This window comes from Sesamum indicum, linkage group LG6 (genome assembly GCF_026168435.1).
Source record: "Sesamum indicum cultivar Baizhima isolate 11 linkage group LG6, ASM2616843v1, whole genome shotgun sequence".
Classification (NCBI taxonomy): domain Eukaryota; kingdom Viridiplantae; phylum Streptophyta; class Magnoliopsida; order Lamiales; family Pedaliaceae; genus Sesamum; species Sesamum indicum.
This window is the reverse complement of record NC_142662.1, coordinates 6,423,130-6,439,039: the sequence shown is the minus strand read 5'-3', so window position 1 is coordinate 6,439,039 and position 15,910 is coordinate 6,423,130. Positions and strand designations below refer to the sequence as shown.

General features: G+C 37.0%; 1 protein-coding gene across 1 annotated transcript; it reads right to left on the bottom strand.

The window, feature by feature from the left end:
- Nucleotides 1–1,189: 1,189 nt before the first annotated feature.
- LOC105164817 (putative indole-3-pyruvate monooxygenase YUCCA4) lies at nucleotides 1,190–4,408 on the bottom strand. The gene is made up of 4 exons (XM_011083603.3): nucleotides 3,225–4,408; nucleotides 2,860–3,108; nucleotides 2,660–2,782; nucleotides 1,190–1,820 (listed from the first exon to the last, which is right to left on the bottom strand). Exons 1-4 carry the CDS (start codon nucleotides 3,867–3,869, stop codon nucleotides 1,620–1,622), a joined length of 1,218 nt encoding a protein of 405 aa, XP_011081905.1. The 5' UTR covers nucleotides 3,870–4,408; the 3' UTR covers nucleotides 1,190–1,619.
- Nucleotides 4,409–15,910: the final 11,502 nt, after the last annotated feature.

Below are 15,910 nucleotides of genomic sequence, written 5' to 3'. Positions count from 1 at the left end.
TATAATTAATTAGCTCCTTAAAAAAACTAAGAATTTATCGATTTATTTTGAAAATAATAAGAAATGATTTGATTATACTAATATTTAATTTAATTATAAGCGCCACAGTCTTGTTTTATATAAATATTAGAAAGAATTTAATTTTAAAATAAAATTTAACATCATATAAAGTATAAAAAGATGAGTGTATTATTATAAGATGTTTTACATAAGTTTAGGCAAATTAACCAGCTCCTAATTACTTAATATTGATATTTTTAGAGAGATATATGTTTGATTTTGGGTGAAATGAATATACACATAAAGAAATGATAAGGTGATATGAGATAGATGGAGGAGAAAGAGAAGCGCATATGCATTATGGAATGGGTGAGTGAGAAGGAAGAAGAAGAAATTGGAGGTGAGGTGCAGTACGTAGTGTTGTCAGAAGAGCAGCAATGGAAGGGAATGACGCAATTGTTGGGAGGGCAGGCGTGCTCTGGATGCGTGTCATACTCTCACAATTAATATAGTTGCCAACTCCCTCTTTAACTCACCTTTTCCACTTTTCTTCTCTTCTTCACTCTTCCCACTTTCTAACCTTAATATTATTTAATTATGTTTATTTAAATTATACACGAAAAATAAAGCATGGAAGAAGAAGGAGGGGTGTGGTACAATGGGATGTCAGAGCCCCATCATTGTCTCAATAATCAGCGTGACACACTCAGTACTCACTGCCTGCCTACATCATTTTTCTCTGATAATAATAGTAGAAAAGAGGAGGGAGGGGTAGGTGGAGGAGAAGTCAGGTACAACATGATTAATGTTGATGATAGTGGTAATAATTTGTTAAGTAATAAGAATAAAAGGTGAGAAAAAGGAGTGGGTGTAAGTGTAAGAAATGAGGGAAATGAAATTGCAGAAAAGAAGAAGAAAACAGAAATAGAAAAAAGTGGAATGTTGTAGGTAGGTAGCAAAGCAATCATTAATAACTCAGAAAAAGCAATTTCCATAGATTCTGTCTTTTGCGTGTAAAAAACACACGTACTTGATAACCGAAATAACTAATGTGTTAACAAACTAGCTACTAAAAACTAAAAACCTCCATCTCTCTCTCGCATCCCATAACATCACCAATACTTTGAATATCTTCAAAAATGTGAAGGCATAACAATTGGAGTCACTATCAGTAGGTATGTAAAATTTTATTTGTCTTTTGCATTAAATGATGTGCAAACTTCTCTCTTAAGTTGACAATTCTCTTTGTCCTTGAAAGTAGCAAATATTTGTAATTTGGTCCCACCACCCCAAATATTTACACACATACCTCTCTCTATACCTATATAGGTACCCTTATAAATGCTCATTTAATTTTCATGTGCCAAATACTAACATATATTATATTAAACATTAATTCTATTATACACCATGAACCAACCCGTAGACCAGCCCCCATCATACAAATCTCATTAATTGATTTACAAAAAAGGAAGAAAAGAAAAGAAAAAAAAAAAAAAGGGAAAACTTGCTAGCATAATGGTGGCATAAGCCTAAAAACTTTTTCACTTTTTGCCCCCCAAAATTTTCTGTCTCTTGCTATTTTTCCCCAGCACTTTTTCACTAATCACTTATCTTCACTATTGATCTTTCTTTTTCCGGATATCTTTGTTGATGATCCTCCATTGATCAGCAATGTCTCTGGCGATATTCCGTGCGTCCGATGATGTCCCAAGGAGGCCTCTTCTCGTGAACCCCACCGCATACAGACCATTCTCTCCCTTCCAGCCATTAGGGAAAGCTGGCTTAGGCATCCCATCTTGTGTGAAGAAATCGGTACCCTGAGATGAGAACGACAACTCAAAAATGTGAATTTAAATTAAAAAAAATATATGAGAAGAAAATGGTACGAGTAATTCGATGATGATCATAATAAGCCTACAACTTTTGTCAATAGGTCAAATTGATAATTGTTAGTATACCAAGACATTTATGAACCATAATTATTATGTCACAATTCAGACTTAATTAATTGCTTCTCAGACTATACTCAAATGTCTACTTCATAGTAGTAAAAGCCAAGTAGTTAATTCAACACTTATTTCCAGTGATGGATGATTTTCATCATTTCGAATTTTACATATCTGTACATAATCCAACCCAATATTTTATTTGCATCTTATTATTATATAAGTCCCACAACACATTACATCACATCACTATGTATAATATATTTTTTTAAATATACAAAATGCATGAATCTTATATATATATATATGTTTGTGGGATAGGAAATGCAATATTTGGATTGATATAAATAGGAATGAAGCAGGGGGGGGTCTAGAAAAGAGGAGAAAATGCAGCGTGAGGTTCCCAGAAAAAACAAAAAAAATTTCTATGACAACAACAGATCGTGAAATCGAAACAAAAATATATTTTAACATTAGGGAGGGAATGATCCAAACAAATGCCGTCAGATTTTCTCTTTTCTGTAACAGTATAAGAAAACGTTTTGTAGCCCACTGCATGTGTAAGAAGGAAAGCGATATGTGATTGTGAATAAAGATAAAATATATATATATATATATATATATTTTATTTTTTTTAAAAAAAGAAGAAGAAGAAGGAGATGATGATGAAGAAGAAGATTTGTCAGTACTGTTAGCAAAGAGATATATACCTTGAGCCAAGTAGGCACATTGCTCTTGTACCCCGTTGCAAGAATTATGGAGTCAAATTCTCGCTCTTGGCCGTCTACGAATTTCGCCCCGTTTTTTGTTATTTCCTTCACTCCTTCCACCACCTGCACTCATTTTTATTTACTCATTATTAATGAAATTCTTGCATGTGTATTTGAGGGTTTGGCGGTTAATAAATTACCTTAATTTTTCCAGCTTTGATTTGTGAGAGAGCTCCGACGTCGAGCACTGGGGTTTTCCCGGTGGCGTTCTTGAGCTCGATAGGGCCGGTTTTGGGGCGGCGGAGGCCGAGTTTGTCGGTGTTGCCTAAGGTTAAGTTGGCCACCAGGAGGAGGAACTTGTCGACTAGTCGTAAAGGCAGCCATTTGATGAGCAACATGGCTATGGAAAATGTCGAAACCCCAAACATTTCCCTTGGTAGAATATGAACCTGAGATCATAAGACTTTGTCATCAGAATATTGTGTGATGCATGAACGATGTACGAGATTATGTATACATATATATATGAAATTCCAAAAGATTTAAAAAGAGATAGTGTAGTTACAGAGTTTCTGACGACCATGTGGGGGCTTGCATTATGCCTGCACAGGTCTAAACTAACTTCCATACCGGAATTCCCACACCCCACAACCAAAACCCTTCGCTTTTCAAACTCTGAGCCCGACTTGTAGACGCTGGTATGCAAGACGGGCCCTCGAAACCTGTCAATCCCTTGAATTTCGGGTATGACGGGCTCGGCATTTTCGCCGGTGGCAACTATCAACCATCTGGAGAAGTAGTGGGAATCTTGAGTTTGGACGGTCCAGAGGGCGGCGACTGCATCAAACTCAGCTCTTGAAACGGACTGTTTGAATTTGGGGTGAATTGAGAAGTGTTTGGCGTAAGAGTCCATGTAGGAAATGAACTGACGTTTGGTGGGGTATTTGGGGAAGTAATGAGGGAAATTGAGTAAAGGGAGTTGGCAAAATTGTTTAGGGAGATGGAGTTTGAGCCGATCGTAGGTTCTTTGCTGCCATAAAGAAGCTATGCAATCGCTTCTTTCAAGGATTAGAGAAGAAACGCCATGTTGTTGAAGGCAGGCGGCGACAGCAAGGCCCGAGGGGCCTGCGCCTACAATGATAGGGCCGTGAACAAACAGGCAGTTTAATTCATCATGATCTCTTCTATCTTCTTGTTTGCAAGAACCCATTTAGGAAAATGAGCCAAGAAAAGGGTAGGGGAGAGAGAGAGAGTGAAAAGAAAGTTCAAGAAAAGAAAGAAGCAGACTTTTTTCAGGGGGAGGGGGAGGGGGAGGGCGTGGGCGTGGGGGTAGCAGCTGCTTCTCCGTGTTTGCGCTCTGGTGAAAAACTCTGTTGTTCTACCTGAGAAAGCGTGGTGGCCTGCATTTAAAGGGTGAGAAATGGAGAATGTAAGATTGTTTCCAGTGCGTGTTGTGCGTCTTTCTTTCTTTCTTTCTTTCTTTCTTCAATGCATAATATATGTATATATATATATATGTTAGAGAGAGAGAGAGAGAGAGAGGGTTTTTGTTAAAAGAGAGAGTAATGGGGAGGCGTAAAGGTGAAGGAAAGGATTTGGTTTTCTGTTTCTCAAGGCTCTTTCTTCTCTGCAGAATTGAGGAGGAGTTATTGGCAATGGGGAGAAGAGAAACACATCATTATAATTATAATAATAATAAAACAGACTCTTGTATGTATAGATATATAATGTGCTCTCTCTCTCCCTCTCTCTCTCTGTCCAGAATTTATACTATACGCGCATAAATGGTGTTGGGTGTTGGGTGTTGAGTGTTTGAGTGTTGAAGGGAGGAGATTCAAGCTCACATCCCACTCGCGCTTTCCTAACCTAACACACGCTTATGCTATTAATGTAAAATCTTGGGGAAACGCGACTCTAGTTTAATTCCGTAGCAGATAGCATTAACACTTTTTCTCCTGCTGTTACTTATTTGTTTCTCAAGACGTGAAGTCAGCGAATATCGACTATTTTTATGTTATTTCAGCCACATCTTAGGTCGAGGCTAAAAGCTACTGCACCAATCACTTTGTTAATATTCGATTTTTTAATTACTCTGTTAATTCCTTTGGTAAGAACATACGGAGCGCTAATCTCAATTTTGCATGCCAAGTCCACTTCAGCCATTCCGAATCTTCAATTATAAATTAATACTTATATATAATAGGTATAAATAATGTTACTTTTTTAGAGAGGATTGATGGTGTTGGGCTTAATGCATGAGTTGTTATGTAACAGAATTCAACTAGGCACTTGAGAACTGTTGCATAAGAGGGAACATTATGAACCTATTTTATGTTTCAAGTGCAACCTAATATCAGTAGTCTAAGACACAAAAGGCTAAACCATGTACGAAAAATGCACATTAGTTTCTAACACCAAAACTGCAACACATTCACAGTCCAGTCATACAATATTTTCAAATAAAGCATCAGTGGGGAACTTACAGAAACAATGACCGTCTCCTAATTATTGTAGTGGTAGACATTAATGAGACAACAAGTACATTGATGAGAGTGGAATATAATCTCAACAACCAAATCCTTTCTTTTTCTTCTTTTTTTTTTTGTAAGAAAAAAAAAATATATAGAAGAATAACGATTAACATAACAATCCTCTTTTAGTGAATTGATATGAACCGTGACTACTAGTCATAGGGGTCTACCATAAGAGGCTTACCCCATAGAACCTCAAAATACCCAAATAAAAGAAGGATTGATAGACTTTTTTTGTTTAATCAGGTCATTTGATTTGAAACCACAATCATCGATCTACCAACACTTGGAAGGTTGAGAATACAACATGTGGATCGGGACTAGTGGTGGCAACGGGGTGGGTCCGTGGCGGGTTTGCCCGAACCCGACACCCGTCCCGCTTTATGAAACCTCGTCTGCCTGATTTAATTTTTTTTTAAATTAAGTAATATAAACTTAAATTTAATATTTAACATAGTTCTTTTTTAATCTAAAATGAATTATATAATACATATAATATATTCAACTTATTTTTTATAAGTAATACTAAATATCATTGTTAATTTAGGTAATTTAACATAGGTTTTTTTTAATCCAAAATAAATTATATAATACAAATAATACATTCAACTATTCTTATTTTGGTATTTCATATATAGAGTTGGATATATAAAATTATTTAAAAATTTACCTAGAATATTAAAAAATTTTTGTTACCAATGTATTAATATATGAATAAATAAAAAAGAATATAGAAAAATAGACCGGGGGCGGGTTTGGGACGGGTCCGGCATAAAACCCGTAACCCGCCTCGGACCTATCAGGCCCTAAAACATCGGGTCCAATTGCATCTCTAATCGAGACAAATACGAAAATTTCGCTCTATAAATACTTCAAAATTATTTTGAATTTACTGTACGTTATTCGATAAAGAGCTTAATCTGTTTCTTTCTTAGTTTAAGTATCGAAAGATTTTAACTGTAGTCTCCTTAACAAATCTAATAATTTCATTTTCTCAAATCTCAAACACGTTTGAATCGATTATCTTTTAAAACACGACGACCCCGACATAGATAAATTGATAAGTTGGTGAAGTATGTACGAAGATATACACATTATTAGTTGGCTCCCACTCCACTGCTTGGTTAGTAGTAAGTAGTATGTATATATGATATCAGCACACCATCTACATCTATCATGTCATGATTAATTTCCCTTCTTTTCATGTCTACACTTTAATTTCAAATCTGCTCCCAGAGACTTGTGTCATTTGCTTGCTTGCTTCCATTCTTTTCTCTCACTTGGGAACACCAAAATTTAAGACTTCATTAATTACAGATATTTGCTTTTCACTTTGATATATATATATATATATTATATCTTGTTTTTATTTCTTGATTTTAGACAAGCATGCATGTAGAGATTTATGTTGTTTTATCTGGATTGTCCCCATTCACTTTTGATTTAACTTATGATAACTATGTAATCATTTTTCTTATCTTTATTTTATATGAAATTATAAATATTTTTCAAAAATACATGCTACATATTTTCCCTCTTAAATATTTGCTAATTACTATTTTTTTATAAACCAATTTTGACAATAAATATTAATAATTATTATATTTCGAGTATAGTTATCTCGATTTTTTATTGTACAAGTCATATATGAAAAAATTCAGACTGACAAGCATGTTAGAATATTTCTTTACTCAAATATAATCTAAATGGACTTTTTATTTTTGATACATGTGGATATGCTATTTGTGTGTATATATATATGGATTGAGAATGGGGAGGGATTACTGTTAAAAAAAAAAAAAGAAAAAGAATATGGGGAAGGATTGGTACTGATAATGATTGGTCACTTATTAATAATGATGATTCAAATAATCATAGGCAGAGTCCGATTTTTCAATTTAAGAAATGTATTTTAGTAATTTAAAAAAAAATAAAAAAAGGGGTGTAGAAATGGTTGCGTTGGGAGGAGGAGAGTGATGGAGAAGGATAATAATAAGCGTAGGTACGGAGGGAGGGTAGAGCGTAGGGCAGGGCAGGCGTCGTCAGTTCTTGGGGCAGCTGCGCAGACCAACTTGGAAATTTGATGTCACGTGACCTCATCCCACCATCACCCACTCACGTGTCCCTCTTCCCTACTAGTTAACACTCTCCCCCGTGGGGGCCCCCCTCCTCTCCATCCTCCCTTCTATATTTCTTTCATCAATGCACAAACTCACCCTCGCCTAAATGTGAGTCTTTTTAAGGGGCAGCCCCATAACCTTTGGAAAGGACTCGAGACAAGATTTGATTAAATGACTTTTATGTCCCGTTTTATTACAAAACAAGTTATGACTATACATATTTGATAGATAAGTTTGTAATACGATTGATTTGATATAATTAGATTTTAATTGTGTAAGCTATGTATAATTTAATTTACCCATAGCTATATGTGTAATTTATAGTGTTCAATGTTAGAATTTCCACATATTCAAAGCAATGGCTGATTATTTCTCAACTCTTTGGACCCTTTTTCATGAAAACATGAATTGAGTTCACCTCAATTCATTTCCTTGCAATTTCCCATGTACAAAAGCATGTCCTAAATTGAACTGCATCCGTGCAAAGGGAGGCACTGACAACATATATATATATATATAAATGTATATCAACTACAACAACAAAATCAAACTGCTGATTGATTATGTAATTGAGTTGACAGTGGCTTGCGCTTTGGTCATTCATGCCACATGATGGACACGTGTCGATGACCCTTTTGCTCATTTTGTTGCCTGTTTTGGAAATATTTGATTGCGGGTCTAAAAATGGTCAAGTCCCCGATTAGATTACTGGTGGTTATCGGCTTTGGCGCCACTGGGTGGTGGTCGTCGGATGAAGGCTGAGAAGGTCGCATCACCCCCGGAATCCCCAAACGGCTGCGCACTGCTTCTGACACTACCAACCTTAGACTCTTTTTTCTTGACAATGTTTGATTTGTGTGTGATTGCTTGGGAAAAGCTGAGATATATGAGAAGGAAAAAGGGTTTGGGAAAAGGGAGCAATGGCAGATCAATGCATGTAATAATTATTGCAAAGAAAAATGTACGGTACTGTTGTAAATGTGAGAACTATTATTATCATTACTAGGACCACTGATTAGTTAATGATTCAGTTTGATTTCATATGATTACCAGACAAAATTATTTGGAGAACTAGAATGTTTCGTTTCAATTTCAAGCTTTTGAGTTTACATTAATATCATAATAATTAATTGAAATTGATGCTTGCGAGAAAAATACAGGTCCAATAAGTCTGGATTTTGGTGTTGAATGTGGACTAATAAATAAAAGAGCTTGTGAAAATGGAACCTGCAAAGCAATACATTAACACTCGTATACTCAACTTAGCTTCGAATTTAAAAAATAATAATTGTAAAAAGTAAATCATAATTAAGAATTGCAATATGGTAATCGAATTTTGTAAGAGAAATCGTGTTCAGAATGCAAAGAGAGTACAAAATGAGAGTTTGACAGCAATAGTTCAGAGTCTAGAAGGTGTCCCTACTGAGGACCAAACTTGTATTTATAGGGGGTGTCTGCCTCCGACAGGATTCTACACATTTTCTTTAATCTTGGGACGAGTGGATAAGGGTTGTTAAGATAAGCCATAATTTGATCTTATCTTTTGCTAATCTTGCTGAGGTGAGTATGACTTCAAACTGAGGGGGTTTCTCCACCGTTGAGGATTCCTTATTCAATAAGGAGTCCTTTCGCTCCAGGAGTTTAGGGCTTTAAGGGTACTTTCTTTGACATGCGTCTTCCATGTGGGTTAGTTGTATTGCCTGGCCATCAAGATGGATGTCATGTATGGACATTTGGGTATGGGTTTAGCCCGATCATCATTACTGGGGCATATAATTGGCAAATCTGAGAGTGGCTCGGGCCATTCCTTTCATACGAATTGTTGGGCTAATGGGGGAGGTCTTGAGCTTCCCACTCTTCTTCTAACGTAATGTACCCTATTAGGCTGTTGAGGGTTCTTTATTTGGGCCAAGTTTCTTTGGTTCATATACATCATTCAGTCCCCCCACTCTAAAGAGGAGGGGTGTCTCTAACACCTACTTAGAGTAGGAGTCCTTGTTATGTCGGGGGGAGAAGACCCCCTACCTTGGCACGCCATGGTTCAAGGCGCCCCCTCCACACTGAGCTACGCTTCTTTTCCAGCCTTTTGTCTTTTTTCAAAATCTGGAGCCTTGTGTCCTGTCACCTATCAGTGAGGGAATGATGGTTAGGTCTATGCATAACAATCATGATTACAGGTACCAAGGGGGCGTTTGAGAATCGTCTCCTCCCACGCGCCTAAGGTGCTAAGTAACTGCCTAATCAAGGGTAGTTATGAGGGAAGTGTGGGCTTAACTCCTCCTCCTCGTTCTTAATCACGAAGCAACCTCTTTCCCCTTTATCTTCCTCTTTTCCATATTTTCGTGAAGAGCCAGGGCTTCTCTTTCAAAAATCTGTATGTACCCCCATCCTTTTTTAATTTTACTTGAAATTTTCTTCTTGGCTCCCTCTTATGGCGTCTTCGGATGAGTATGTTCGTTTCGTTAAAGAAACCTTCCCAGACGATGATATCTCTAAAGCCACTTCAAGAAGAATAAACCCTAGTTTGTCTACGCTCCTGAGTGGCTTGAGGTGAGGTTAGCAACAGGCGACTACAACGACTAATCACTTTTCAATAGATGATGAGGTGGAGGAATCGAAGGTAGGGAGAAAAAAGGGGAAGGGTCTTCCTTTAGGGAAGAAGAGAGAGTTGTGCCCTAACCAACGGTGGATTGGGGGTCCAATAATCTCAAAACTTCCACTATTGATCAGTTGATGAGCTAATTCCATATTCTTCTTTCTTTCATTATTTATACTGCCTCCCCCAATAATCGCCCTCATTCTCCCCTTCAAAATTGCTTATGTTTCTTTTCTGCTCAGCTTAGGTTATGTTTGTGTTTCCCATCCTTTGTTTTTACTCTGATGTGGCTTGCCTTTTTCAAGTACCCTTGAATCAGTTGGTTCGCAAGTTTTTTTAGGGTTTTGTCTAGTGTTTTAGATTAAAATGTACTAAAATGGGTTTCTTTCGCTTCATGCTCCGATGAAGGATGTCTTTCTTGCTACCGCTAATGGTTCAAAGAATTGGAAGATAGTTTCTTTTTTTTTTTTTGGCCCTTCAACCTGGACTTTCCGAGATCGTTGGATGAAAGAGACCCCTCTTTCTGTGAATGTTGGGGCAAGGATTGTTGCCGTGTCGAGAGGTTTCTGGGACACTTTGACTTGAGTCATTGGAAAGAACCCTTGGATGACTCCTTGGATATCTTATAATTCTCTTTGTATTCAATTAGTTCATTTAATCATGATCATAACTATGTTTCTTTCTTCTTGACAGGGGATATAATGTTCAGCAAGTTGATGCGCGATTATGCTTCTGGGCGACCCCTCCTTCCCGATCTCCTCAGGGAACCGTGACACCCAACGAATCCAAAGGGAAATGCGCTGCTTCTTCTTCTCCTTGAGATAAGTATGGAGGTTTTTCTAGAAAAGCTAAGATGAGCTCTTTAGGTACCCTCTAGTTAATTCTTCAAGGTTTTCTCTTGGACCTCCCCCCGTCCTTCTTTCCTTCAAGGACGAGATAGGAGTTCCTCTCAAATCTTTTCGTGCTTCGTCTGACGGTTTGCATACTCACCACTCTTTAGAGTATGAGAGAGGAAAAAGCTGCCCCTTAGTGGCCGAAACTATGAGGAGGACCCAGTTCTTTGGGGATGGGCACCTTCTGGCTCGTATGCCCTTGGAGGAGCTTGAAGGGATAGTCTCCTCATAGTTTGTTAAGGTATGTCTTCTTGGTTTAATCATTCCTCTCTTCTTTGTCATACATACTAATATTTTTCCTTTTCGTAGGCGATCTTCATATACAAGGAACTCTTTTCTCGATCCCAAGAGATCCCCCATCCCCCAAAGTGAGGCTCAGAGGCGGAAGCTAGAGGAAAGGGTGGAACGTCTGGGCGTTGAAAATGAAAAAAATAAAGGAGGTTACCAGCCGTTGCCAGCAATTGGAAAGATTTTGAACTTCAGTTCTGGACGTGGACCAACAAATAAAGAACTTAAAAAGTAGAACCTGCAAAACAACACATTAGCACTGCAACGCTCAAGTTAATATTGGATTTAAGAGATAATAATAGTAAAAACTACATCCTAATTAAGAATTGATGTATAGTAATCAAATTTTGTAAGAGAAATTGTGCTCAGAGTACAAAGAGAGTGTAAAATGAGAGTTTGACAACAAGAATTTAGAGTCTGGAAGGTGTCCTCCACTTTGGGACCAAACCTGTATTTATAGGCGTGTCCCCTTTTGTCAGGATTATGCATGTTTTCTTTAATCTTGGGACGAGCGGATATGAGTTAGTAACATTAGCCATAATCCGATCTTATCAGTTGCTAATCTTGCTGAGGAGAGCATGACTTCAACGATTATTGGGCTAATGGAGGAGGCCTTGAACTTCCCTCTCTTTTTCTAATCTCTCTTTGGGCCATTTACATCAGGAATAATTATATTATGTGCATATGTGACGAATGATACAATTTTCATGAATATGTAAAAATTCAAAAAATTCCAAATTTCGATACTCGTTTTGTAAAATGTTTTGAGGGTAGATGATTGTGCTTGTTTAAAAGATTTTATATACAGATCCATAATTACTTTTTAAGCTTAGGTACTAGAGATTATTTTTAAACTAAGATATCAATCGAAATATTTGGTTAATAAAATTATCGAGCTTATAAGGGTAGTAATTTGGTTAGTATTAGATATTTATTTGACTTATAATAAGTCAATCATATGTATATATACAGATTTTTATTCAACTTTGTTATTGCTATCAGCGAATTCTGTTAATTCATCAACGAAAATAAAAATTTAATTTTTTTGAATTCAAACAATGGAGAGTTTACGTTTATCCTTATGAATTATTTTGAAAAGTTTGTCAAGTAATCCAAGCAAATACTTTGGTCGCCTCTCGTCGTACGTATAATATACAGGCACGTTAAGAGTGATGCAGAAAGTAGTCAGGAATGAATCGAGCATACAGAATCCAGTACATAAATAAAGTAAGAGCCAACCAATGTTCCACAAAGTGATTTATGAACACTTTATTATCATGGTAACATCCTGAATCATAGTAGGGACATGACAAAATCCAGAAACATGGGGTTTGATCTGATCGGACACAAAATGCTCAACACCACACATGATGATCACAAACAATTTCCTCTCTCTCTCTCTCTCTCTCTCTCTCTCACTCTCTCTTTATATATACACAATAGCTAGATGCTCTCCCTATGAATCCATTAATCTAAGTACAGGACTGATGATAGTCTTCTTATGTTCTTACCAAGAATCATGATGTATGTTGGAAAGAACAGCTACAAAACAAGACAACACCACCAGATTTAATTTAAAACTGGATCGCTTAGCTTCTCCCTCTTGTTATAATAAGCTAGCTATAGCTGAGTCCAAACACTTTCTAACCCGATAATGATGAAAGCGTGATTGCGATCTGCGATGCTCAAACAACGGGTCCCCACCAATTCTAGGAGAATATTTCTGATAATATCATGGTGAAATCGCATCTTACTTCTGTCATGCAATAGTTTCCTCCATTATGAGAAGAAAACGCTCTCATGCCATGCAACTTATTCCACTTCAAGATGAGTGTTTCTGCCACTCTAATTTCTTCAAAAAGCGTTCTTCTTCTTTTCCCCCACACTATTTGGAGTAGCTATCTATCTTACTTCCATCTAACCACGACCAAGTTGTTGGCATAGGCTGATAAGAACTTCGCCTGAGCCCGTATAATTAGAAGATTGTGTTCGAATTTCAAAAATATTATTGTGGATGTTAATCAATTTTTAATTTTCATCGTATTATTTTTGTTTAAATAAATACTTTGAATTCGGAACTGTTAAAATGTACTTAATCAATTTTGATATTCGTATCAAATTAGACCCCGTCAAGTTATAAGGTGCATGGGGGTAACAGTGGGATGGGAATTTAGGTAGGATTAGTTAATAATCTATGATTTACTTATTGGTATTGTAAATACTTGTATGTCTTGTGGAACACGAACCTATCACCTGTAAGTTGTTCAATAAAAAAAGGGCAAAAGGTAATTTTCGTCCCACAACTATAGGCCATTTTCATTTTAGTCCTGTAAGTTTCTAGGGTTTCAATTTGGTTTCGTAAAACTGAAAAATTCGCAATTTCAGTCCAAATTTGGCCGGAAAAATTTGTGGGTCGTCGGAAAAAGTCACATGCGATGCATGTGACTTTTAAAATTGGGGGCTCGATCCTGATTGGCTGGAGAAGTTGATGTGGCGCATACGTGGAAATAAAAAAAAAAAAACGACGGGAAATCAAAGTTGTGATTTTGTATTCGCCACCACCTTCTCTCTTCAATTCCGCCGCCATTACTTGAAATTTCTAGCCACCACATATACCATTCGATTACCCATAGTAAGGAGAATTAAACCCCTCAACCAATTTTGCGATTCGACCACGACAGCAACTGGACTTTGAAATTGACCGCCGCGGACAATTCCCGTCGATTCGCCAGCGACAGGACGACCCACGATCGCGGATTGGTACCATTGGATTCGTCTCCTCACTGCGGTTCTAATGGGACTAGTCTCATCCATTTTCATCAACTAGGTGCAAAGATCCATCGTTTTCAAGATCTCAGTTGTCCGCCGCGACTGCACCTTCTGCCGGTGGTTTTCTCCTTCGTCTGAACGAACCACCGGCTCGGAAGACCATCGTTGAACGCCTCTCGTTCTGGCGAATCTTTTGAGACCAGTCCCATCAATTTTGGTCATCTCTGTGTAAAGATCCGACAAAAGCCGTCCTCCGGCTTTGCCATTCTTTTGAGATCAGTCATTTTTTTTTTTTAATTTCCACGTATGCGCCATATCAGCTTCTCCAGCCAATCAGGATCAAGCCCCCAATTTTAAAAGTCACATGCATCGCATGTGACTTTTTCTGGCGACCCAAAAAATTTTCCGGTCAAATTTGGATTGAAATTGCGAATTTTTCAGTTTTACGGGATCAAATTGAAACCCTAAAAACTTACGGGACTAAAATGAAAGTAACCTATAGCTGTGGGACGGAAATTGTCTTTTGCCCATAAAAAAATAGTGTCGTTAAAACCTTGTTTCGTCCTATATATTATTAGGTCATAGAATGTCTCTCAAATAAAAAAGTAAAAATAAAATATGTAAGGTTGACAGTGAGAATGTGACAGGTCTAACAGGGGTCCCCCCTCTCCTTTGGTAATCCTGGAATGACACGTAGTTGCTGTACCACATAGTAAAGTTGAGGAGATTTTAATTACTTCACATTTGACATTAGGACATATGTATATGTGCGTATAAATAGGAATTATCTCAGAACTATTTCTGGTATGAAAACTGCCTTTCCAGAACTGCAGCTAGACCTATACCTGGACTTTAGGACTATCTTTTTTTATTTATTTAATTTTTGCCCAAGAAAGACGGATTGACTCGGCTCAGCTCACAATAAATTCTAATTATATGTTTTTCAGTATCTAAAATTCTTGATATTTTTATTCGAAATACCAAGTTTATTTGTTTCTTATTAAATTTTAATTTTTTATTTGAAGATTCGATTAGACATGTAAATGAAAAAGTAACATAGTATTTATATATATATATATATAGTTGTTTGGGCAATAAAAATGAATTAGTGACTAGATAATTTGTTGAGTCAGATCTCTTGTTGAAAAAATTGATTATTACATTATATATAGGAGTGGGGCTCCCTGTTTGGTATTGGACCCAATCAAGACTTTGTAAAGGCCCATTGACTACATTAACTACTCCAAGGCCCATTACAATATCCATGGGATTGTCAAATTATTTCAACACTTTATTTCTACTTTACTTTGAGATTTAAAATTGAGTTTTTATCATTATATGAGGTTCTTATCATAATGGTCAAAGCGGAATAAAGAAACTCATCTTTTTGCTGAAAATTTTGTATAAATATTACGAGATATATTTTATAGTCCAACAAGTTGTTTTGACAATGTGACTATGAATTGATTTCTAATGTTGTTGTTATGGTGCACATTGGATAAGATGCAGCTACGGGTCCTTACTATACCGCATGTAGAGAGTATCAGCCACTGCGTAATTAGCGTTGAATATGCATCAGAATCTCTGCTTCACTTACAACCATGCCCAGCAGGTTAATGCATGCATCTATGTCTGTGTTGCCCTTTCCTTGCCCAAACGCTACCGCACTTATGCATTGCACACGCCTCAGACGCTCTCCAACTTACCTCTTTTTGTCCCTCTGGGGCCTTTTTATAGGCGTTATGACGACATATTCAAATTTGATCCACCCAACTCCGTACTAAAATTTTTCAAGAATGTTTTTTGCAGGACCACATGCGCAAGTCTTACGTGCCGACCCCCAACTCCCACCTGTCCAAGTTTGGTCAAAATTTTAAGGCCATTCCTATAATTGGACCTTATTCTTCCACATCGATACTTCTAAGTACAATATCTGAGTTATGGTCCGAAAAATACTTGATGGCTCGTAGAATAGTTGTTCTTCATGTGCCTTTGGATCCTAATATGGAAGAGGAGACCTTTTGATAAGGAAAATTTTGATTCAAATGGTGGTC

Coding starts and splice junctions, on each gene's coding strand:
- LOC105164817 (XM_011083603.3), bottom strand. CDS start 3,869: ATGGGTTCTTGCAAACAAGAAGATAGAAGAGATCATGATGAATTAAAC. Junction 3,109..3,224: donor ACATGGTCGTCAGAAACTCT/GTAACTACACTA, acceptor TTATGATCTCAG/GTTCATATTCTACCAAGGGA. Junction 1,821..2,659: donor ATGTGCCTACTTGGCTCAAG/GTATATATCTCT, acceptor TTCTCATCTCAG/GGTACCGATTTCTTCACACA.